Source organism: Sciurus carolinensis, chromosome 6 (assembly GCF_902686445.1).
Source record: "Sciurus carolinensis chromosome 6, mSciCar1.2, whole genome shotgun sequence".
Classification (NCBI taxonomy): domain Eukaryota; kingdom Metazoa; phylum Chordata; class Mammalia; order Rodentia; family Sciuridae; genus Sciurus; species Sciurus carolinensis.
The window spans coordinates 28907032-28932870 of record NC_062218.1 but is presented as its reverse complement, the minus strand read 5'-3'; the positions used below and the strand labels follow the sequence as shown (position 1 = coordinate 28932870).

The 25839-nt window shown below is 35.7% G+C and overlaps 1 protein-coding gene across 2 annotated transcripts; it reads right to left on the bottom strand.

Moving 5' to 3' along the window:
- Positions 1-1216: 1216 nt before the first annotated feature.
- Tars1 (threonyl-tRNA synthetase 1) lies at positions 1217-24974 on the bottom strand. 2 transcript variants are annotated; one of them, XM_047556542.1, is made up of 19 exons: positions 24805-24974; positions 23004-23084; positions 19062-19252; positions 15637-15760; positions 14170-14291; positions 13564-13681; positions 13233-13297; positions 13073-13151; positions 12013-12159; positions 10862-10960; positions 9847-10013; positions 8050-8212; positions 7796-7933; positions 7367-7444; positions 7098-7198; positions 6858-6962; positions 4503-4575; positions 2323-2437; positions 1217-1794 (listed from the first exon to the last, which is right to left on the bottom strand). In XM_047556542.1, exons 1-19 carry the CDS (start codon positions 24856-24858, stop codon positions 1646-1648), a joined length of 2169 nt encoding a protein of 722 aa, XP_047412498.1. In that variant the 5' UTR covers positions 24859-24974; the 3' UTR covers positions 1217-1645. The 2 variants fall into 2 exon arrangements, with proteins under 2 accessions (XP_047412498.1, XP_047412499.1); XM_047556543.1 differs by having other exon boundaries at positions 1218-1794; positions 23004-23080; positions 24805-24871.
- Positions 24975-25839: the final 865 nt, after the last annotated feature.

Here is a 25839-nt window from a genome sequence, read left to right as displayed (position 1 = left end):
TGGGGAGGAGTTGGGGGGGAAGGAAAGATAATAGAATGAGACAAACATGATTATCCTATGTACATATATGATTATATAAACTGTGTGACTATACTTCATGTACAACTGGAGAAATAATAGTTGTACCCCATTTGTGTACATTGAATCAAAAATTTTAAAAAAATTTTAAAAATGATCCTGCAGGCCTGGGGATGTAACTCAGTAGTAAAGTGCTTGCTTAGCATGCATGAGGCCCTGTAATATGATTTTTTTAATACTGAAAAAAATTCAAACAAGGATGTTGTGAATTTTAGATTAAAGAAAATCAATACACTTTCAAAATCAATCAGAAAACTGGTATCATGGAATGCAAAATGTGGTTTAACTTTTGGTTTTTCTTATGATACACAAAAATTTACAGCAAACATTTCAAAGGCTAAATCTTAAGGCATTCAGAAATAAAGTTTAATTAAGTTTCAAAAAAAACCCCTATGATTAAAGATCCTATCTCCTTTATTAAAGTGAGGATTAATCTATGCAAATTAATCTCTCTGAAGTGACCCTTGGAAACAAGCAATCTTGAGTTATTATAAAACTGACAAGATGTTGACTTCTAGAAATGATTCTACTAAAGAGGAATTCATATGTACCTACACAAGAAATTCCCATTTTGGGCATTCCAATATCCATTATCAGAAAAATTTTTAAAAATTATCCCTTTTGACGGAATAGGGAATTTGTATTACAAAAAAGATTCTATGACCTGGAATAGTCTTGCCATAAACAGATATTTCAAGATATATCCTTAGCCCATTTATTGACTGGGTTGTTTTAAGTATTTATGTAAAACTACTCTATTAGAATCATAGTGGTTTTTAATTTTTTAAAACATACCCATTGAAGAAGAAACAAAAGCAACACTCCAAAAAAAGATGTTGAACATACAGCTAAGAAGGCAGCATTTAACTCACACCCATTTTAAGAAGACATATACTGTAGATTTGCCTCCTCCACCTACCCTGCGTATTTGTAAAACTTTAAAGATAAATACTGAATTCCAATTTTTTCTTTTTTTTTTTTTTTGGTACCAGGGATTGAGCCCAGGGGCACTCAACTGCTAAGCCACATCTCCAGCCCTTTTCAAAATATTTTATTTAGAGACAGGATCTCACTAAGTTGCTGAGGCTGGCTTTGAACTCACAATCCTCCTGCCTCAGCCTCCCAAGCTGCTGGGATTACAGGCATGTGCCATGGTGTCTGGTCTGAATTACACAAGTTGTTCCAGGTGCAGGTGTATGTGAAGGACAGAGCGGTCTTGAAGCTTATGTTAACAGTTTTTATTTTTACAACATAATCCAATCCTAGGTTTTCTTTTATCTTAATCAAATCTGAAAAACATTTCCAACACATTTAATTTACAAAAAGTCTTCTCATGTTATACTAAAGGAATCCTCATGTTCTACAACTGCTCAGGTATTTAATGAATAAAATAATTTAATGGTCTCTTAACTCCATCAAATACTCATTGTCTAAAATCTATCTAGGTCAAAAAATGTTGATCTTACAGTTATCTAGGAAGACTTTGCTGAGTTATCCAGACTAAGTATAAATTAACATTTCCGAGATGGGTTCCATTTCCACTTAGCCAATGTGGACAAGTTCTTTATTAGAATTCTTCTTCTGCCTGTTTGCTGCGGGATTGCTTGAGTTGCTGCAGCCGCTCAATGGTTTCAGAAACAGTACGCTCCCCGTGGACCTTGTTGTCTCTTGTACGTATATTGACAGTGCCACTGGTTTTCTCTTTTTCACCAACAACTACAAAAGAAGACACAAAGCTTTGTGAGACTTTATCTAGGAAGGATTAAATTTGAACATATGAAGAGAAATGATGCAAGCATCCAAAAGCCACTCTGTAACTTCATATTGGAACATACAGGTGACCATGTATATAGTTGGGCAACTGACTTAAAAAAATCTATTGATTATAAAAAATATAAGTACCAATTTGCAGTATATACAACTTCTATGCTGACTGAATCCCTTAATCCAGTCAACTTAAAAAAAATACCATGTTATAGCAGTATGACATGAAGGAGAGAAAATTTTAGACAAACCTTTCTTTTCCCCCATACCCAAATTTTCCTTTGTTACCAATTGAAGGAACTGAATTATTTATCAGGACTAGAAGGAGACCAGCATGTACAAGGCTCTGGGTTCAATCCCCAGGACCACAAGAAAAAAGAACTAGAAGGAACTAAACGTATGCCTAATCACAATTCATTTCAGGCTGTCTCAAGATTTATGTAGGTTTTCCTAAGGTTTGACAAATTTTCTGTTTCTTACCTAGGATGAAGTTATACTGTGCTAACTGTGCATTTCTGATCTTCTTATTCAACGTACAGCCTGGATCCAGATCAATGTCTGCCATGAATTTAGCATCATGGAATTGTTGTTTTACCTGTTAAACAAAAACAGAAGCCACAAGAATTTTACCTGCATCTTTAAGTGAATTCATTTAACATAAGATTTAGATAGTCAGGTTAGGGTGTGGGTCAGTGGCAGAGTGTTTGCCTAGCATGTGTGAGGCCCTGGGTTCAATCCTCAGCACCACATATAAATAAATGAAATAAAGGTATTATGCCCATCTACAACTAAAATAAATTTTAAAAAAAGATTTAGGTCATGCAAGCATTAAAAAAATGGATGCTAATAAGTATACCAAAGTACATACTACTGTGACTTGGGTCTACATTTTAAAAAACCATTTTGCTCTTGAGATAAATGTTTTAGAAAATCTTTAAACATCAGAAGACAATCAAATTTAATCAACTTTCAAAAAAGATATATTACAAAGGGAAAGAATCTTTTCATAAATATATATCAAGTTCCTGATGTAGGTGCTGGGCAATAAATTGTTCAACAGCTAGCATATAAAACTACCATGTGTAGTGATAAGAATAGTTTGCCTAAATGGTTTGTTATCAACTGGCAAATATTCATTTTCTTCTTAAAAATAATATCTGAATACAATTAATTTCAGTAATCTAGAATCATCATGATCTTGATGTTACAGTACTGTTCACTGATCAACTGTTAATCATTTGAAATTCTTTACTATGGAATTATCACTATAGCAGAACAGATTGTTTTAATCCTTAAGGTGTGAAGTATAAATGGCCTATATTTATACATTTGTTACTGAGTTAGTTAGCTTTTTGGCAAGAAGGGCATATTCATCACATGACACTAAGCTGAAAAGAACTTTCAAATAATTGAAATTTGCATTAAAATGAAACAAAATTACTTTTTGAGTCAAAACACAGCTTAAACTGTATAACTGTATTTTGCATTTGATTTACATATGCTGAGGTACTTGATTTCACTGTTTTAAAAATACTAAACACTAAAATACACAAGCATATATAGAACACTTGATCATAGAACTGTAAAGAAAAGCATTACAGAGATGATATAACATATTCAGTTTATCACAATGGGAAATAGCAACTTCTCTCTAAGTCACAAGCAACTGTACTCAGATCTTGATTTACAAGTATGTTATGGCTTACATAAGAAATAAAAAAAGAGATTGAAGGAGATGGACCATAGGTCCCAGGGAGGAAACTTCCCTTACTATTTCCCTACCTGCCCTCCTGCTCCGTCCTAAATTAACCCTGCCACCAAAACTCCTCCATGACCTGGCCCTTCCTGCCAAAAGGCCCACCAAAAGTAAATAACTCCTCCCATGACCTGGTTCTGCTAAGGCCCTATAAAACACAGACCCTCCTGGTGGCCTGCCACCATTTTCCCCCAGGGGAAGATGTGTCCCCCTGGTGCTAAATAAAACATCTCTGGTCCATGAGGTCTCCCTCCATTTTCTTCTTTTTGTACTCTTTCATGTGCTTTCAGGGATCATGAAAATAGAAGGGAGACCAACAGAGTCAAGGAAGAGGATCAAGAGGGAGGGAGAAGAGGGCATGGGAAAGTACTGTGGAACAAAACCCTACCAAATTACACTATGTTCATGAAGAATATGACACAACAAATCCCATTAATATATATATATATATATACACACATATATATATATATAATATCCCACATATATACCTTAAAATTATAATGCACTAATTTATAATAATAATACTGATAAAAGGAGATCAGTTAGAGGAGAGTAAAGTTAGAGGATCGGAGAAGGAAGGAAGGCAGGGAAAGGAAGTTACCAGGTACTGAATGAGACTGGTAGAATTATGTGCATGTATAAATATGGAATGAAGAATTCCACTATAATAAAAAGCTATAATGCACCAATTTTAAAAAAAGTACATAGGGTTGGGATTGTGGCTCAGTGGTAAAGTGCTCACTTAGTATGTGTGAGGCACTGAGTTTGATCCTCAGCACCACATAAAAATAAATAAATAAAATAAAGGTATAGTGTCAATTAATTTTTTTTTTAAGTGCATGGCTTATGAGATCTTAACAAGAGGTATCAAATTTAAAGATAAGTCATATCTTTGGATTACCTGTTGGGCATATTCATCACATGTTGGCCCCACTGGAACTACCATTACCTGGCGAGGAGAAAGCCAGAAAGGCCTTGAAGAAGAAAATAAAAATATTTAATGAGATTTGGCCATACTCACTATACAAGCATGGCATATTTCTAATAGTCTACTCTTCAGTATCTCTTCCTGAAGTATAAAAGGGCTACTTTCAAAACTTTAAAACTTGGCTTTTTCTTTTTTAAGTTTTCTACTAAAGACTAAGGAAAGCAGACTTGAGAAAAGAAAACAAACCCTCAGTAAGGAAAAACTATTTTAACTGACTTTTGTTGCTAAGCACATAGCAAAGAAAACTGATAGGGACTGGGCCTCTCACTTCAATACATCACATAACAAAGCACCATGTACTGGCTGTGAGAATGGTTAACACATTGTTAAAATAACCGCAGAGAGATTAAATGTTAAGATTATTGTGTTACTTATTCTTCATGGGGGATACAGACAGTACCCTCAGTTTATTTAAGATTTTTTTGCAGGATTCAAAAAACTGTAACTGATAAGAACTAGTGATGATAGCACTTGGTTAAAAAATGATTTCTTGCTGTTAGGTTGAGGTGCACACCTGTAATCCTAGAGATTTTGCAGGCTGAGACAGGTAGGTCACAAGTTTGAGGTCAACCTCAGTAACATAGCAAGATCCTGTCTCAAAATGAAAAGTAAAAAGGGCTGGGGACATAGCTCAATGGCAGAGTACCCCCTGAATTCCATCTCCAGTGTGTGTGTGTGTGTGTGTGTTTGTGTGTGTGTACACATATACATGTACACACACAAACATATACACACCCAAATAGTAATATATAATATAGTGACAGATACATATATGCATATATAGTATATATTAGTTGTACTGATTTAAAATTTTTAAGATACTATGAATTGTTTTACTCTTATACATCAGTCATTTCAGTATTATTTGAATTTATACATATTTCCCTCACTACACACACACACTAAAACAAAGAAAACAAAACCCAACCATCTACAATCCTCCTATCAGAACACGTCAGTTATCAAATCCTCCAGCATCTGCAAAATAGGTCCATGTTTCTCCCCATTATTCCTCCATTTTCAGCTGTTTTCTTACATCAGGTAAAAGGCTGGAAGAGGCATAATATCCTACCCTTGTTGTGGGCTTTTCTCAATCCACCAAAGGTCTGGCAGAGAAATGGCTAATGAATCCCTAATTCTCTAGATGCCATGTAGAGAATGTTCCCCGTGTTTTATGAAGTGTGAGTGAGAAGAAATTATCTTACCTCATTGACAAGAATGAAAAACTCCCTTAATGTCTGAACTAATCAGATTAAAATCATACTGAAATGACAGTAATGTGTAAGATTAAACCAATTTATAATATCTTAGAAAAGTTTTACATCAAGATACTTAATATGCAGGACCTAAAAATGGGTGTTTGATAACTCTGCACTGCTTCCAAATGCATTGTGGGCCCAGGTAAAACTATTTAAAAAATAAAATGTAGGTCATGTGCCCATATTTGTGCCAATGAAAGTGTAACCTCACAGTAAGGAGTCATAACACATTATTCTGTTTAGCATGATTAATAATTTTTAATTAAAAAATGTTCAGTTTCTAAAAGATGTCAAAATACACATTTATTCTGACCTGCAAAGCTGAACAAGGTAAGCCAAAGGTCTATCTGTTTACTCAGGCAAAAAACAGTAAAACTATATGAATCCCAAATACAGTTAAATTACTTAAAAAACAATTAAAACCAAATTCTAGGGCTGGGGAGATAGCTCAGTTGGTAGAGTGCTCGCCTCATAAGCACTAAGGCCCTGAGTTCAATCCCCAGCACCGCAAAAAAAAAAAAAAAAAAAAAAAAAATTCTATATGCTGCTGCTGCTGCTTTTCTTCCCTGAATGCCAATGAATCATACCCAGGGCCTTGAACATGAAACAAGTTCTCTACCACTGAGCTATATCCCCAGCTCATATGTATGCGTTTTAATGAACAATAATTGCTAATTAGAAAGTATATATAACGTCATACAAATCAAGTTCCAAAAAGTAAATTAACGAGGTTTCTTTTAAATGTTGTTTTTTTGTTTTTTATGATGTGATTTGAACTCAGGGCTTTCCACTGAGCTACTACACCCCAAGATCTAACAAGTATTCTTCATCTAAAAAGTTTGAGTTACAGTAATTATAATTTCTTACTTTCAGGGAACACTTGTCATTATACTATAAGTGACCAAATAGAATCATTCTCCCATCCCATTTCATAGCTACACTGTAGATATTTCTTCTAGCCAATTTACATTTATTAGACAAAAATGAAAGGAAACAGTGACAAAATTACCATTTGCCCCCATAGTTTTCAGTGAGGATAGCGATCATTCTTTCCACTGACCCCAAGACGGCTCGATGAATTATCACTGGCCTTTTCTTATCATCACCATCATGGCTATTAAAAAAAAAAAAAAAAAAAAAAAAAAACAGAAAAAAGAATTTGTTTTGCCTTATTTTGTTTGCCTTATTATGTAAATTTTTCCTTGCAGTCCCTGGAAAAGAATATTCAAAGTAGATACCAGAAACTCACCTTACAAAAGTAAGATTAAATCTGATGGGCAACTGAAAATCCAGCTGGATTGTTGCACATTGGTGGTAGCGACCAATTGCATCTTTTATCTGTATGTCAATCTGCAAAGCAAAACCTAGGTTATTATTAGATGCTGCTAATATTAAAGCTGAGCTCAATCTTTGGATTAGTGCTGACTTTCCTTTTTCTTTTTATTCAACCTATTTAAAAGCAATTCGTCTTCATCTACAAAAGAAAATTACATTGTCCTAATATACTTTGGTACTTACTTTTGGACCATAAAAAGCTCCATCACCAGGATTTAACTCCCACTTTTCACCAAATTCATTCAGGCTGTTCTCAAGTTGCTAGGAAAAAGCAAAATGATTTGTAATTTTGTTCATATGCAACTTACCTTCTTCCAATCTGAGACTAAAAATATAATTATTTTCATGAATAATTATTCCCTGTTTAATAAGTTTATACACCTCAACATATACTCAAACCTCCTTTTAAAGCTTTCAGCTTAATAACTGAATACAAATATTCAAGCAATTATAAAACACTTTAAAATCATACAGAAAAAAATGTCTTACTCAAATAGAGGAACCATTTCTAATTTTCTTTTACTTTTATCCATTTATAAAGGCTTCCTTTTAGTATAGAACAGGCCAATTTCAGCTAAATGGTACTTGAGTACACTAAAAAACACCACTGACCTTCTCAGCTTGATTCCACACTTCAATATCTCCAAGGAATTTTTCTGGGCGAGTAGAAAGGTTCAGTTTAAAAGAAAATCCAAATACATTATATACTGTACGTAGAAAATCCAAACAGCCTTTTATTTCATCCTCAATCTTCAAATTAAAAAAGAAAAAAAAAAAGAAAAGAAAAGAAAGAAAGAAAATAGTAATTATTTTCCTTTGCTTTCCCAACACTTCTTTCAAAGTATTTCATCCCCAAGAGCACCAACCTGCTCCATGGCACAGAATATGTGCGCATCATCCTGCTGGAATCTTCGTACTCTGGTGAGCCCTGTGAGTGCTCCTGACAGCTCATTCCTATGAAGTACTCCAAAATCAGCTACCCGCAGAGGCAGCTCTCGCCAGGATCTTGGACGATGATCAAACATAAGGCTAATGAAAATAGTAAAATCAATTAATGTTTAATTTCACATGAGTACTTCTATAATATTATATTTAATTACATGAAAGGCCAACAAAAAGTCACTGATTCTGGGGCACATTGGCACACGCCTACAATTCCAGCTATTGAGAGGCTGAGGCAGAAGGATTGAAAGTCTGTAGTCAGCCTGAGCAATTTAGTGTGATCCTGTTTCAAATTACAAAAAAAATTACATGTTGCTCAGTGGCAGAGTGCTTGCCGAGCATGTACAAGGCCCTGGGCTTAACCCCTAGTACAACAAAAAGAAGAAGAAAAAAGCTAACTTTTCTAGTTGCCCAAACAAGCAATATTCCTCAAATCCTAAGCTTCTCACAGCAATAAAAGCACCTGCATAAATAAAATAGCATGCATTGCAATGAAACCAACCACTGTTGAGAAAATAAAATGTGCATTCCCATAAGAATGAACTCAAGTCTCTGTGTGTGCTCAATATTTTCATTAATTAATATGAGGACTACCTTTAAGGCTCATTAAAAAATATAAGCCAGATATAAATCATCTATAACACTGAAACTACAGTTGGATTCGTTCTCTTGTCAGGCCTGCAAGTGCTTCAGTTTCCTTATTAGTTGGAAGGTGAAGAATCTCAGAAAACTAAATATAACTCCACTGACTCCCTGATGTGTATAATCCAGTGTTACTTACGATTTAGATATGAGGTGTCCCCAAATGCTTCTGTGTGAAATTTCACAGGTGAAATAATTGGATTATGAAAATTTTAACCTAATCAGTGCCTTAATTCCCTGATTGGGATTAACTGGGAGGTAACTGTAGGCACATAAGGCATGGCTGGAAGAGGCGTGTCATGAGGGGAGGGGGTGTGGGCTGGATTTTGGAGCACATATTTTGTCCTTGGTGAAAGGAGAAATCTATCTGCTTCCTGGTGCTATGCCCTGAGCTGCTTTCCTCTGCCATACTCTTCCAACATGATGTTCTGCCTTACCTGAGGCCTCAAGGTATGAAGTTGGCTATTTTATGAATTGAGACCTCTGAAACTATGAGCCCCAAATAACCTTTTTTTCTCTAAAATTGTTCTTGTCAGGTCATTTGGTCAGAGTGGTGAAAAGCTGACTAAAACACCAGCTTCTTCATGGAGTTTCCTTTCTTGCCTCTTATGCATTGAGCCCTGCCTAACAAGCTGTGGACACAGAGCCATCTGTATCCACAGCTCTCCCATTCTTTCCAAAATTTGTTCTTCATTCATCTTTCATGAACAGAAAATGGAGTAGCCTCAAGACAAGGGAAGTTTTCCAAGAACATTAATTCATTAGCAGTAGGTTTTGATAGAACAAGAAAGCAATGTAAAGGGAGAAAGGAAAGGAAGGAAAGGGAAGGGAAGGGAAACCTGGAGTATTTGCTACACTGCACATTCAGTCTCCTTGGTTTACATTCTGTCTTATTCACTTCTATAACACCAGTATCATTCCTGAATGTCTACAGATCTGAGAATCTAATCAGGCATGGATAATACAAATCATGTTGCATTTAAATATTATTCTGATTGCACAATGTTTTTAACAAAAATTCTATCAAAGAAGGTAAATCAACTAATTGGAGCACATGAAAATATTAAGTTGCTGAATACCAGTGTCCTGGACAGTTCATGGGCTTGAGAGCAAACAGCTCCTTCTCCACCTCAAAGGAGAACATGTTCTCACTGTAGTGTTGCCAGTGGCCTGAGGTCATCCAGAGTCGGCTATTGTAGATGTTTGGGGTGACAACCTCCTGGAATCCTCTTTTCCTATATTCACTCTGTTAGAGAATAAACAGAACACACATGCAGGCAAATCACTACTCACCTTTCTGGAGAGAGAAATATTTTAAATAGCAATTTCATACTATCTAGTGAAGTTGAAGAAACACATGCCATGACCCAGAAATTCCACCTGCAGGCAGACACCATAGAGGAAACCCTCACACATTATGAAAACAATTGCTAACTAACTGTAGCACAGTTAGCAATATGGAAAAATCAGAATTCATATCAGTGAGAATCAATAAAGGAATAAGCACATTGTGCTTGTTAATGTAGCAGTAAGTGAAAATAAACTTGATTTCTATGTCGGTAAAAAAGAAAACTGCAATTAATGCAGACTGGTATACAATGAAAATTTAAAGGTACATATATTTGGGATAGATGTAAATAACAGCCAAAAATGATCCACGCTAACTTCAAAATAGTAGTTTCTTCTATAAAATGAGGAGAATGGATCAAAAAGGGATCCCAAAGAGGGTCACCATTTTGTTTATTCAACTGTATTTGAAGCTTTTTATAATCTTGAACAAAAAATATGGAGTAAATATACCCAATGCAAATGATAAATCTGGGTGACAAGTACATCTGGTTATTAGTTATATTATTATGTAAATGGCTATAGATTCAACTTCAAGTTCACCTGTTTCTGTGTACACACACAGTATATGGACAAAATCAGGTATCAGATAGAATTTTTAAACAATTTATGAGAGGCCCAAATTTTCATTTTTTATGTTTCATTTATTTCTTTTCAAATACAAATTATCTTCCTTTCAAGAGACTTTATTTAACAAAATCATCTTATATCCTTAATGTTCAAAAGAAAGTAACAAATATGATTTACCCTAATGAACTCCATAAGTGTATTATAAATGTAGGCTCCTTTTGGCAGGAAAAAGCAACTTCCAGGGCTGAGTTCATGGAAGAAATAGAGTTCTTGATCCTGAGTAAAAGAAAAGCAAGATTGTTTATATATTTACACAACAATGATAAAAAAGTTGATGTTCTTCAGTTCAAATTTGGTCATGATGTCCCATATTTCAGTTATTACCAATCTCAAACAAGTTACTGTTTCTGGTATACAATATAATGGTAAAAAATTGCAGTTGATCGAAACTTGGCACAAGTCTGTTCCCTACTTGATATAATTCTCAATCCAGGCAAGTTTAACCAGTAGTGACATGGAACACAGGTCTCTCAATGTCACAGTTCTTATATTTCCAATTCCTCAGAGCTTTAAGATCTGGGTGTTTTTTCATCAATTTTCTCTTCTCCTTGTCTCTAATAGGAAGGGCAAGAAGAAAACTTGGGAAAAGATACTGACAATCAATCAGACTACATAGATGAAATTTGAGAACTTTGGGCCTTGGTGAAAGGAATACACCCTCTTATTCCCTTGACGCCCCTTCTCCTCCACCAAATGCCCGAAGTTCTTGAGCAGAGCCCACACTGCTGGAATTTATTTCAGGTAGTCAAGCGAGCAGGGCTTCATAATCTAATAGCTAAGGACATCTGGCAATGAGCCCTACTTTAGGGAAAAATGTTTTAGTATCAAACCTAACATGCAGTTTAGAGTACACTCGGAGGTAGAAAGATGTGATGGGTAGAGGAAACAAAACTACAGAATGCATGGGTGACTTGCTTCATCCCCTTAGGCAACAATGGATTAATCTTTCTGGGACTCAGTTTCCATATCTTTATGAGTTAGTGAGACTAGACAGTCTCCAAAGTCTAGTTCTCCCAGATCCATGAAAGGTCGTATACTTGTTTTACAGAAAAATGTAGGCTGCCAACATTGTTTTCAATTAAAGTAGTAATTAACATGGATTTTCATAGGAAGATAAAACATCAGTAAGTATTGAAAGTTTAGAGAGGACATGACACCACAGGTAACTGAAATCCAAAGCATGTCTTCAAAATGAGATTTTATACAGCTGAATTTCAAATAAAATTGCACAAAACTCAATCTAGAGATATCACTGTTCTTTAACATACCCTCCCAATTTTTCTATGATCTCGGTTTTTAGCTTCCTCTTGGAACTTCTCCCATTCTTTCAACATTTTGGGATCAGGGAATGAAATGCCATAAATTCTCTGGAGGGTCTCCATATCTGCTTTGCCTTCCCAGTATGTGGAAGAATTCTGAAAATAAGGATTGATCATGACACAACATTTAAATATGTAAACATCTGACTTATTTTAGGAGTTGAATATTACTTCTCATAATCACCTTATGAGTTAAAATCACACCAATACTTTTGACAAGAAAAATGACATAAAACTGTACACACCTAGTAAATACCTCCCATTGCTTTGAGGTCTAGCTAAACTTATTCTGCAGCAAAAAGTCAGCTTTTTTCTCCCTTCAATATGCCAACCTCTGAAGGCAGAGGGGGAGAAGGAAAGTGCTTAGGAGTGACTTTGGCCAAATTATATTGTTAAATTATGTGCATGTACAAATATGCAACAAATTCTATCATTATGTATAACTAAAATGCACCAATAAAAAAAGCAGGCAAAAGAATTGCTCACCCTTGAATATTCACTCAAAACACAATTCCACAAATATTACTCTGACTACAAGGGGATCACTCACAAGTAACTAAGCAAAAAACAGATATGAACTAACAAAAAAAATCTTCAAGTGACCCAATTACTCTGATGCTTCAAACTGCATTTAAATCTGACAGGATTGGTTATATTAAAAAGAACTGCTTGGGTGATTATTAATTTAGACATTTGAAGCAATAAAGCATATATTCCCACAGATAGTCTCAAAGCTTTCAGAGCCACAACAACCCATAGCTGCATGGTTGTGTGAAGTCCCAAAATCCTATCCCTAAGTGCTGGCTCCAGGAATGAACGGTAAGTTTTAAAAAACTGATTAACATATAGCACTCAGTTAGTAGGTAGCCCGAGGAAAACAAAAACAAAAACAAAGTAACAACAAACAAAGAAAACAATGGTAGAAAAATCACTGAAAGCTTACACATATTCCTATAATAGACAAATACATTCTTAATTCTCGCACACACTTTAAAGTTATATTGCTTACCTTGTGTATTTTTAAAGCCTTAATTTTGCCTGTGTGTCTAACATGAGGACCTCGGCAGAGATCTATCAAGGGACCACACCTATAATAAAATGAAAGGAATTTTAACAAAGACAAATTGAGATACACACCAACTGCTTTTCATGACATTTGATATTCTCACCTATAGACTGTCGTAGTTGGAGTATTTACTTTTTCATTCAATATTCGGCATTTGAACTTGTTGTACTAAAGATAGGAAAAAGTATTTTAAAAAACCTTAATTTATACATCTAAATAGTACAGTTAAAATATAATTCAAAGTACATCTTATTAGAGGATTGTATGAATATAAATATGCCAATATTTTGTTTTATGAACAATTTTCATTTTTCTAAAGAACAAAAATGTCTTCAACGTGATGCACTAAACCCTTCAAGTGATACAATTTGAACTCATAGCCATGAGTTCAATAAAAGTGGAGGGTGGAGGCCCCACATTACAGTTCAATTTACCTTAAACATGTCCAGTAAAGTTTCTTTTTTAACTTCCAATCTTTCAAAAGCTTGTTTTTCTTTAATGATTTTCTTACACAAAGTCTCCAAAGAAGAGAAATCATTGCTGGACACACCTCTGAAGGAGAAGAGAATATAATCTTTCTACATTCCATTCTAATCACACCATGGTTAGAGAGGTGCTTCTTTGGAATACTTTAAGCATTTTAACATAAAAAATTAGACCCTTGCATCATATATTAGAATTTTAAAATAAGCATCTTTCATAAATTGCTCTTATATTTTCAGTGGCTTCAACATAAAGATCTTCCCTCCTACTGACCTCTTCCCTCAACTCTACCACCAGGTTTAAAGGAGACCAGAGGATCAGTTTCATTTTACTTTCTAACATACTTTAGGACTCTACCTCCATCAATCTTGATCAGATCTCATTAAAGACTCTATTAAAGTAAATTGCAATATTCAGGGACTGACAACAGGAATACACAGTGATTATGGAGCAATTAGCTTTAAATTTTTTTTCCCCTTCACTGCAAACTCTAAAAATAACTTACAGATCTACAATTATTCAGATTTTATTTTTCTTTATTCAGTTCCATAACTTACCCCTCTTCCAAGTACATGTCATAATAAAACCCATTCTCTATTGGTGGACCATAACACAAACATCCACCATAGACTCTTTCCATGGCCTCGCCCATGATGTGAGCACTTGAATGCCAATATACCTAAAGTTCAAAGAAAAATAGAATGGTTTCAATCTTGGCAAACAAGTTGTGAATTAATACTGTTAATATATAGGCAGAGACAAATTTTCTATGAATAAACCCAACACATAAAAATATAAAATAAATGTCTATAAACTACAGTGTGATTCTATCCATAGCCAAATTAAAAGGCTTCTAACTAGGACATAACATGTACTGAGGAAAACCTCTGGTCTAATTGTTTTCAAACTACTTCAATTTAGCACCATTAATTAAATAGGATGGAGTTTGTTCCCTAAAACCAATTGCCATACTCACAGTGTACACTATCTGATCAACTTCAACAGTCCAGGTTCTTTTGAGTCACTATGCCCATAACCCTTATCTGTAATCTGGCCTTTAGTTGGCTATAGAACATTACTTAAGAATTGCATCTGCTGACAGGCCACAAAGCAATTTTTGGTAAATACAAAAATATTGATATAATTCCTTGTATCTTATCAGATTTTAATAGAATGAAATCAGAAATCAACATAACAAAAACTATATAGAAATGTAGAATACTCTTTTGAATGATGAACGGGTGATAGAAGAAAATCAAGTGGGAAATTAAAAGATCTTAAGACTCAAATGAGAATGGTGATACAACATACCAGAACCTCTGGGTCACTATAAAGGCAGTTTAAAGAGGAAAGTTCATAACTATGAATGCCTACAAAAGAAATATCCCAAATAAACAACCTAAGGATACATCTTGAAGCCCTTCAAAAAGAACAAACCAATTCCAAAACCAGTAGAAGGAAAGAAATAATTAAAATCTGAGCCAAAATCAATGAACTTGAGAATTGAAAAAAAAAATTCAAAGAATCAATGAAACAAAGAATTGGTTCTTTGAGAAGATAAACAGGATGGATAAGTCCTTAGCCAAATAACCAAAAGTAAAAGAAAAACAATCCAAATTAATAAAATTAGAGATGAAAAAGGAGAAATCACCATAGACATTACAGAAATCCAGCAAATTATCAGGGACTACTTTGAAAAGAATTACTTCTGTTAATACCTACTGACCCAAAATGAGGTGGTACAACTGGATTCTGTACACAATGATAAAACATAAGGGCAAACATATGGACACTGAAATCAAATGCCAATACCTGGTTTTAAGGTAGTCATTTGGATAAGTCAATGTTTTCAGGATTTACTATTAAAGTACCAAAATATATTTAAAAAGTCTCATAAACAATCTATAGACTCCAGGATACACATGAAAACCTCTGATCCACATAGATAAGTCATGAAAACAAAGTATTGTGTTTCCTATTTAATGGCATACCTTAAATTCAACGAACACTGAATATAAACTTACTGCTTGTGCTTCCTCCTCCTCAAATTTGAGAAGCTCCAAAGTACAATCTTCCTCCAAAGGGCGGTCTAGGTCCCAAACAACTTTGTTCACTTTGGCAATAACAGTGTTGTCAGCCAGGCCTTGACTTGAAGAAATATACACGAAAACAAAAATACAAGAATCTGAAATATAATCCCTTCTCACACAACACTTAAGAGAAAAATAAACATTAAATTTATTTTACTTTAATACTATACACATTTTTGTACAGATGTATCTATATATATATCTTCTGAAATATAATGGAAAAAAGCAACAAATTTCAAAAAATATAACCAAGAATATGACTAGAAGATCCTGAAGATCCAGAACAACATTATTTGATACTCATGCTTATTTAGCAGATATGGTAACTCTGATAAATAAGCAATAATTTCCAGTGGTTTACTTTTTTAATTTTCCAAATAAGTTTCCTACAAAGCCAAGCTACTGAGACTGCCAAGGGGAAAAAAAAAAAAAAAAAAGGAAAGAGGGCTATTAAACAACTTTTCTGCTTAAACTGTGTACTAGATCCTTTCTTTAAGAGGCAATGCTAATCTTGGAATAAATTCTACAAACACTTAAGTGATATCAGCATTTGTAACAAATGTGGAGGTAAAATAAATTATTTAATAAAAACTTCTTATGATATGGATTAAATGTCAGACACCCATTACATAGTACAAAACATAAAACTATCATCAAATGATGAAATGTCCCACCACACCAGGTTTAAAAGCCACAGGATTTGGGGGGAGGACAAAACAACATGGGTCAGACTACTCTGCAAAGACTAAAGTGGCAAGGGGCTGAAGGACCGAGAAGTCTGAACAGTTAGAAAAGGAGATGGTTTTCTAGATGAGGGAATGGAAACATGCAGGTGGAAATGTAAGTGAAGAGTGTCAGAAAGCTGCAGGGCCACAAAAAAATTGAGTAAGGTCCGCCCAATTACACAGGGGAACGCACAGTTAGTAAAATGACAGTCCAGCATAATCAGGGCATCTCCACAAAAGCAGACAACATTCAACATTCAAGGGAACAGTTAGTATCCTTTATACTGTTACTCTCAAATAAATCTACCACCTCCAGGCATTAAAGTAGTTGGGCTTCTCTCCTTGCTCTGTTTAAAGGTTACAATCAAATATGTACAACCACCTCCAAGTAGGATTCAGAAGAGAAAAACAAGGACAAAGTAAACCATGAATTCCTATTCCAGTTTCAATGCTCCCACTGGCTTTCCTATAGATTATATCCAGTGTTTTCTTTTCTCCCAAGATCAGACGGAACCAATAAAATTAGTAAAAGTATAAGCATTTCACAAAGCACAACATGGTTTTGGCAGTGAGAAGCATACTTTCTTCTAATGGTATAAAACAGTTTCCAGAAGATTAAAGAACTAACTGATCGAAAGGTGACTAACATTTTCTATTTTCTTTGGGAAGAAAATGACCATCATTTTATAGTGAAAATGGTGTCCTGAGAGGATAGTAATAGAGTCACTCTGAAAATGTAGATTACACATGAACCACTAGATCATTTCAGTTTTTCAATGAAAGAACAAAATAATCTGTACTTTTAAAATTTGCAACAAAAGAGAATTTCAAAGAAATACTTTGAAGCATGTGAAGCAAGCCTTCTTTTTTTCTTCCCTGTCACATGCGCCACTAATCATCTGAGCCTGTAAGAATCCATTATTCATAGTATAATTTTTCAAAGAACAAAGTTATTGGACTTTTACAAAAATGTCACTGCAAATCAGACATAACTGCTGAGCTGCTAAAGCCCATCAGTGTTTTAGTTAATTCAACTTTGAATTCTTCAGTTCTAGCAAAAATATATTTCAGCTGATCACTTAAGAAATTATAATGAAATCTAGAGGACAACATTGTTGAATGTATAGGAAAAAATTCAGGACTAAGAGGATCCTGAATTTTAATATACAGCTACAATCTCAATGTGAGACAACAGAAACCTCTACATCAACTGGACCTCGAAAATTATTTCTAAAATCAAAGAGTGACCTGATATTTAATAATCCAACTAATTCCTTATGAGCTCACATGGAAGCCTGCTTGATATCACAACCTCCTTTAGAGTACAGTAGTAGTACTTGTCAAATTAACTGAATATTCCATTTACTCTGTAAAATGTACTAACCAATGTCCACGGCCCAGTGAAGGCTAATGGGTCACAGGATAATAGCTTCTACTCACCAGTTGCAAAATGGGTCTACAAAGAATCAGGTGAACTGGTTCCCAGACCTGTTTAAATGCTTCTTACTTTGTCTTAGGCTCAATGCTATGAAATTTCAATATGAAACTGACACCCATTTTGGATAATTCATATACTTATTTCACATGGTTCAATTCAATACATAATTATTATCAATAAATTTGAAAATATATAAATATGAATAAATAATACAATGAGGGGATTGTGACTTCTAGGACACCAGTTGAATATCTGGCAAGACTTGATAAAGGCAAGTCATGAAAAAACAGTATTGTCAAGTTAGGTTGGGGATGAAACAACAGCATAAAAAGCTGGAAGGATTCTGCACTCAAGACTGCTTCTCTAGTGTGTTAAGAACTAGCACTTGCTGTCCCAAAAAACATTGGTCTTATACAATTAGCGGGATGAATATATATTTACATATTTTAATATATGTAAACTTTAAGGCAGGCTGGCAAAATTTTTCTATAAAGGGCATATAAGATCTCTGTTGCATATTTTTTCTTAGAAAGTTTTTATATATTTCTTTAAACATTTAGAAATGTAACATTCTTAGATTTCAGGTTGCGCAAAAACAGGCTATGACTGACCAGCTTGCTGACATCTGGTTTAAGTTGGTTTCCCAACTTGATAAAGTTCTGATAAGTTGATTATTGATCCCAATCATATTAGATTATTGATCTATCACACTGATCTATTATGAAGTATGCATGTAATTCTTAATTACTTGACATAATTTCTTTCTAACCTAGTAAGTCTTAAGATTAGGTACGGTCCTTCTTTGGATTTGTAAATATATATGTTTTTTCATATGACAAATAACAGTTTATTTAACTTTCCCATGTGAGATAACCTTTACTTTTAACTTTAAAACTCACACATTTAAGTCAAAATTGGTGAAACGCTATTTGTCTTACATTATGATCAGCATAGAAAGATTAATAAATATAAACTTCATAAGACTTAAGTAGATTCCTTCAGAAATGAACCTTGAATCTTGATTATAAAGTTCCACATCACTTGGATTTTTAAAAAAATTTCAAGTAGAGTAAATTAAAAACATCAAAACCAAACAATAACATAAAAATATTATGAGGATAAAACCTGGCAAGATAATAGAAAGAAGTTTAGTTAGGTTACAAACTATAGAACATTAAGATAGGTGTGGCTTTTACCTAATTCCACAAGCAATTTGATAAGGTGTAGTTTTCCAGGATTCTGCATCGACCTGTTTACCATCGGGCAGAGTGACTTTAATCGGCTTGCTATCTTTTTCTGCTTTTTCTGCTAGAAGGGAATCATGCTCTGCTTTTAGTTTATTATACATCTCAAGACGTGTATTAATATATTCAGGCCAAGGATTCAACTGCAAGACAATAAATGAAATAATCAGACAATACAAAACCCACGATTACTGATCAGTATGGTACATAGACTGCAACAATTACTAGGCATTACTTTTGATCTGATCCTAAATGAGGGTAATGGAAGGAAATAAGTGTCCTCTTCTTATAATTTATACTTTTAAATAATAGAAAAGCATAAATAACACATTCCTGGATTGCAAACACTGACAACAATTGCTAAATTGACAATTATTACCATTTTGCAAAATATTGTTATTTGCAGCAGTTTTTGTTTTGTTTTTGCTTTTGGGTTGTTTGTTTTGTTTTGGTATTGGGAACTGAACTCAGGATACTTTACCACTGATCAATATACTCAGCTTTTTTCTCTTTTAAAATTTTATGGCCTTGCTAAATTGCCCAGGCTGGCCTCGAACTTGCAATCCTCCTGCCTCGGTCTCTGGAGTTGCCGGGATTACAGGCATGCACCACTGTGCCCAGCTATTAAGGTCTTTACTAAGTAAATTATCTTTTAAGTACAACTATAAATAATACTGGAAATAAAAATGAACTGACTTTTCCTTTTTGCTTCAATCTTGTTCAGAGGACTCTTGGTATAGTTGGTTGGCCTGTATGTCCACTCATAACCAACTACAAATTTATTTGATTTAGGGGGTCCCATTCAAGGAAAAATTCATCAAACTCAAAGAAGCTGCAACCATCCTATAGTACTTAAAGAGCACAACACTACTGTCTCTGTAACTGATAAAATTAACCAGAATATTTCATACAAAACAGCCAGTAAAGTTCCAAAAAGTTTGACAAAGAAAGAAAAGGATGACAAAGATTTGATTTCCTTTACTGTCTAAGACTCCAGGGTATAAAACAAATCAAAAAGCAAGCAGTAAATTGGTGACCATGAAATAGTCAAACCATTAACACCTACAGTATTTATCATTTTCAAATGATGTTAATGTGGATATTAATACCTACACATAAAAGCAAAGAGATGGCTCAATTTTACTTTCTATCTTCATATGTATTTAGATCAATCAGCTAAATGACATTCATCTATATGCTTTAACACTTGTTTGATTCTGATAATGTTACTAAAAATTCTACATATAATTAGCTCTATCAGTGGGTTGCAAATCCTCAGATTCAATCAACTGTGGCCTAAAAATATTAGGGAAAAAAATTGCATTTGTACTGAATCTTCTTTCCTTGTCCTTATTCCTTAAACAATACAGTATAATGACAATTCACATAGTATGAACATTGTGTAAGATGATATAACCTATCTAGAGATGATTTAAAGTATATGAGAGGATGATATGCATGGGGTATATGCAAATACTACACCATTATTACTGTTGTTGTTATTACTATTTTAAGAGACAGAGTCTCGTTATGTTGACCAAGCTAGCCTCAAACTCCTAGGCTCAAATGATCCTCCTGTCTCAGTTTCCCCGGTAGCTGAGACTACTATATGATCACGTGTCCCATTCAGACAAAACATGACATGCCACTGTGCCCAGCGATATCATCTTATATAAGGGGCTTGAGCATTCCCAGATTTAAGTATCCTCAGGAGTTCTGGAACCAATTCTGAATGGGTACCAAGGGGTGACTGTATATCAAAAAACACATTTAATCTGAAAAGACTAAATAGTATCTAATCTGTGAGAAATTGACTTAATCTGGTTCTACAGAGTCATTATATAGCTTGGGTCTTATGGTTCCTGGTTGTCATGATTATCCATTATGTCTATTTCAGAGGTAAATAACATTTCCCTAAATATCTCAGCAAAAAAAGAAAGCAGTCACAACTTTAAAAAATATTTATATTTTCAACTTTTTAGAACAATTACTTTCTTATGTAATATAGCATTTAAAATTTTCTCCATATAAAATATTCTTCTCATTAAATGAACTTTTTTCTACTTTTACCTTTTGAAATGAGCCAGACATGGCAGTACACACCTATAATCTCAGAAACTTGGGAAGCTGAGTCAGGAGAATCATAAGTTCAAGGCAGCCTCAGTAATTTAGTGAGACCTTCAGCAACTTAGCAAGACCCTGGTTAAAAATAAATTAAAAAAAAAAAGCCCTAAGATCATTATAATTCTCTCCTATAGGAGTTCCTTTCTTGAGTCATTTAGTTGTTCTTTGGGAGATTTGCATCCAATTACCCAGGGATTCACAATCCTTAACGGTGAAGAAACCATGATCTGAACCCCTCAGTCCAGTGCACACTTCTTGGTCCTCCCTACCCATATGACCCTGTTTCTTACTGCTACCTGTCTCCACAGCCATTTGGCACTCACTTCCAAATCAAAAGAACTTAGTGACAAACTTATTTACTCAACATTCATTGAACAGACATACTCTGTGACAGACTCTGGGAATGCGGAAATGAATAATAAGACCTGCACGTTGCTCTAAAAGAAAAACAAGACAAGTACATAAATGATGGGGCACAGAGGAGGAGACAAGGTCTTGAACATATCACTGTACATCTTTATTCAAGAAAGACGATTTAAAACATGAGACTACATGTCCCACTTAAAATTCTCTATTCATACAAGGCCTGTAATGTACCCTTTATTTCCTATTTCTAGCCTAATTCTTAAATTGTGACAGCATGTTCAATTATATTGAAAAGTATAAGGAAGAATTAGGAAACATGCATTTTACTATTTACTTGCAAATCTTATAATTCAGTCAACAATTAACTGAAGAAAAATGGTTAGGCAGGGTTCTAAACAACACAACACTTGATTGCTTATAAAGTAGCAACAGCTCTTTAAAGTCAGTTTATTGTGCTACTTTTAAAAAGCTTATTCCTTTGTGCTTCCATAGTCTGGTCATTTTCTAAAGTCTCCAATAAAACAATTGCAATGACTAAAGCAAAAAGCAAAGCATAGTTCATAGCAATTCAAGTTCAAAAATAAAGTAGAAAGACAAGCTTAACCGCCTCCTTAAGTAAAACATACAGAAACCAGGTGGATTCTGGGGTGGCTTTTGAAATGCCAATTCTTATTAATTTGAGCCCAGGAAACAGAAAGCACATTCTCTAGATCTGAGAGCAATCAAAAAGATTTTGACTGTCTTGAAACCAAACTCTAAGCCAGAAGGGGTGACCTACGCCTGTCATCCTAGCTACTCAGGAGGTTGAAGCAGGAGTACTGCAAGTCCAGAGCCAACCTGGGCAACTTAGTGAGACCCTCTTTCAAAATAAAGTTTTAAAAAGATCTGGGAGTAAAGCATTGACCTAGCATGCTTGAAGACCCAGGTCCAATCCTCAATATCACAAAAACAAACAAACAAACAACAACAAAACCCCAGGGGTAGGTCCACATGAAAAAATTGAAGAGGTCAAGAATTAGGTTTTTTTTTGGTTTCTTATATTGAGTGAAAGCTCAAACACCAAGAATCCATCCCTTAACCTAGCATTTAATGAAATGGATCAGAAAGCCAGCACCCAATCTGGCAAATTACCAGTCTCTTTCTCTTCAACTTCTTGTTCTCTCTCTTTTTTTAATCTAACCCCAAAATCAGATCATCTTACAATCATTGTTTCCCTTTTGCAATAAAAAATAACTGCAAATCTTTTTCTCCTCTTAGACTACTTTTTCCTAATTCTTCTCCCTGAGGAAGGGTAATTTTATAACTTTATATAAACCATTCAAATCCTTACACACAGGATAAGCGTGAGAAAATTCCCACTACTTGCCAACCACTGATTACAGAGGTTCTGACGGCAACTTTTACCTCTGCTCGACCTCCATCTCCAGATCCTTCTTTGTTTTTCTTCTTGCCTCCTTCTTTTCGCTTTTCTTCAACAGCATCTACCTAAGCAAACAAAAAAAGAAAGGTTTTATATTTTAATCTAATTTGATGCTCTTCCCTTATGATGCCCCCAGAATATTATTTTGAGAATATTATTTTAGCATGTGCTTAAAAAAGGAATTCTGACTCTGAAAGATTAACAAATTTCCATCACTGGTAAAGAAAAGTTAACAACTTAAAGTAAGGATGTCCTAAAAGAATAGAGAGGAGTTACTTAACAATGTGCAATTTCTCAAATTTCATTTATTTTATTTTAATTATTCCAAGGACTCTCATTTCAGGTTTGCCTGTTTCCTCATTTGCATAATTGGGACAATAAAAGAACCCAGTTCATAGAGTTGTCATGGGGGCTGAAGGAGCTAACACTATAACAGAGTGCCAGGACCATAATTAGTACCCAATAAATATTAACTCTTGTGTAATAATTGTTCAGAAAGGGATTGGACTGTAGTTCAGTGGTACAGTGAGGGGAAAAGTTATATTTGTTAGCCACATATCACTTACAATTAAGAATGGTCTAGTGGGATATTTTGGATATGGAAAGCTGCCCACCACATACTTTTTAACAAAAACAGTAAACAAATAAATAAACAAAAAAGATACCATTTTTAAGTGAAAAAAAAGGAGAAAAGTCACCCTAAATTTACATAGTTTAGAATATGCATATATGCATTTTCCCCATTTCATCCCCGGAAGGAACAACCCAGAAAATTGTGACTTCTAAGTGATTGTCCAGTCAGAGTCGAGGGGAAGCTCTTTTAGTAGACCTTACCACTTCTCACCGGGGCTTGTGCAACAACCTTCTTCACATAGCCTCATCTCTCTTCAATGCACCTCCTACCCTGACACCAAAGTGGTTTTTACAAATACAGTCCACCTCAAATTCTTTATGTAGAGAATACAAATATCCTTCTGATTGCTATACTTCCTTCTTGGGTCTCTCTTACAAGCTTCCCTGCAGACACAATTCATCCTGTGTGCATTTTCACCTTTATCTGGAAACCCTGCCTGACTTACCTGATGAACTCATTATTCCAAACTCAAAACCAATAGCCCTGCCAAACCAAGTTAAGTGCTTCCTCCGAAATTCCACACGGTGGACTGCACTGCACTATGACTGTGTTCCTCTTCATACAACAGGTTGTTCGAGGCCCGCAAAAGAAGGAATTTGGTTCAATTAATCTTGTAACCTGCATCACCCAGCTTGGTGATCGTAAAAATATGACCTCACGGTGTGAAAGTGAGCTGGGAGATGTTCCTAAGAAGTGGATGACACCGAAGAGAAAAGTCTAAAGGTGAAAAGCTCACTACACATGAACGAGATACGGCACACTTACCTTCACAGGGTCATAGAAAGGTTCTGCAATATTCTTCCCGCCTAAAGCTGGAGAAAAACATAAATCTGGGAGTCCTGAGCCCTATATTCTATAGGGCTATATTCTATATAATTCTGGGCAGCTAATTCGATATGTGGCTCTGAGCAAGTCACTCCAAGTCTGTCTTCTCATCCTCAAGAATGAGGATGGCCCTGGAGATGAACTGCACGGTCCCACCCCGCTTTATAAACCAACGACTCCTACTCAAGAGATTCGGTCTCTCTCCAGAGCTCCAAAGACCCCCGTCGGTTCGACGGACGCTTCTTGCTTGGTGTCCCCCGGCCCACCGGGCAGCATGGACACCGAGAACCCCAGCCCGGCCTTCCCGCCCTATTAAGCCAACTCACCGGTTTCTCCTCGCTACCCATCTTCCCTGAACTGCCCCCGGCCTCCTCAGACATCAAAGAACCACCAACAGACAACAGAACGCGAAAGTGACGGGCTGGAGGAGAAGGCAGGCGGGCAGCCGTGGGCCGGACGCCTTGGGTCCCTGCGGCAGCACCTCGTGTCCCTGAAGGCACCAGCTGATGCAATCTGAAGGCGCCCAAGCCCCGCCCCCAGCCCGGCCGGACAGCCAATTGACAAGGAGAGGAGGCGGGTCCTCTCTTGTCTACACCAATGGAAAAGCTTGTTGAGTGACAGAGCGCTTCTAGGAAATCAAGGCGCGGCTGTAAAAAGACTTGAAGACTCTAAATAGTACTTCCGTCGCTCCCAGAGCGAGAAGCTGGGGAGTTGCGAAGTGCACGATGCACATGCGCTCTTATGCCCCGCCGGTTTCGGCAGACTGGGCAGGGACCGTTTGGGCCACCGTAGCGAATGATGACCCGCGGCACTTGGGCCGAGCTTCCGGGAAGTCTTGGGCGACCTGCGTAGCATCTGGGTTACTAGTTTGAGTTCGGGAATGTAGTACTGCGGTTCCTGCGGCTTTGGTGCTGCCTGACCTTCCTGACTGCCAAGTTCTGCCAGAGCGTAGCGTTAAATGGAACCCTCCTGTTGGCGGTCCTGGCTTCCCAAGACCGGTGCCGTGGCGACGGGGGGCGAGCGCCTTTCCTTGAACTTTGTTCACCGCATCAGGGAGCCGTTCCCAGCGCTCACCCAAATACTCGGAACGCTCACTTAAGGAAATAACCGCACCGACTCCGCCAAATTGTGCCTTTTCCTATTTTACTTGCTGGTTTAAAGCAACTGCGTATTTGAAATCCACACAATAAGCACACATTCCATTACTGTCGTCACATTTTATTCATTTTTCTTTCTAAACTTAGGTGTTCTCGACAACTTGCCATCTTCAGGATCATTCTTTTCACAAACAGGAACAGCCTCCTAATTCGACTTTCTGCATTCATTTTTCATATGGCACCAGAATTATTTTTCAAATGCTA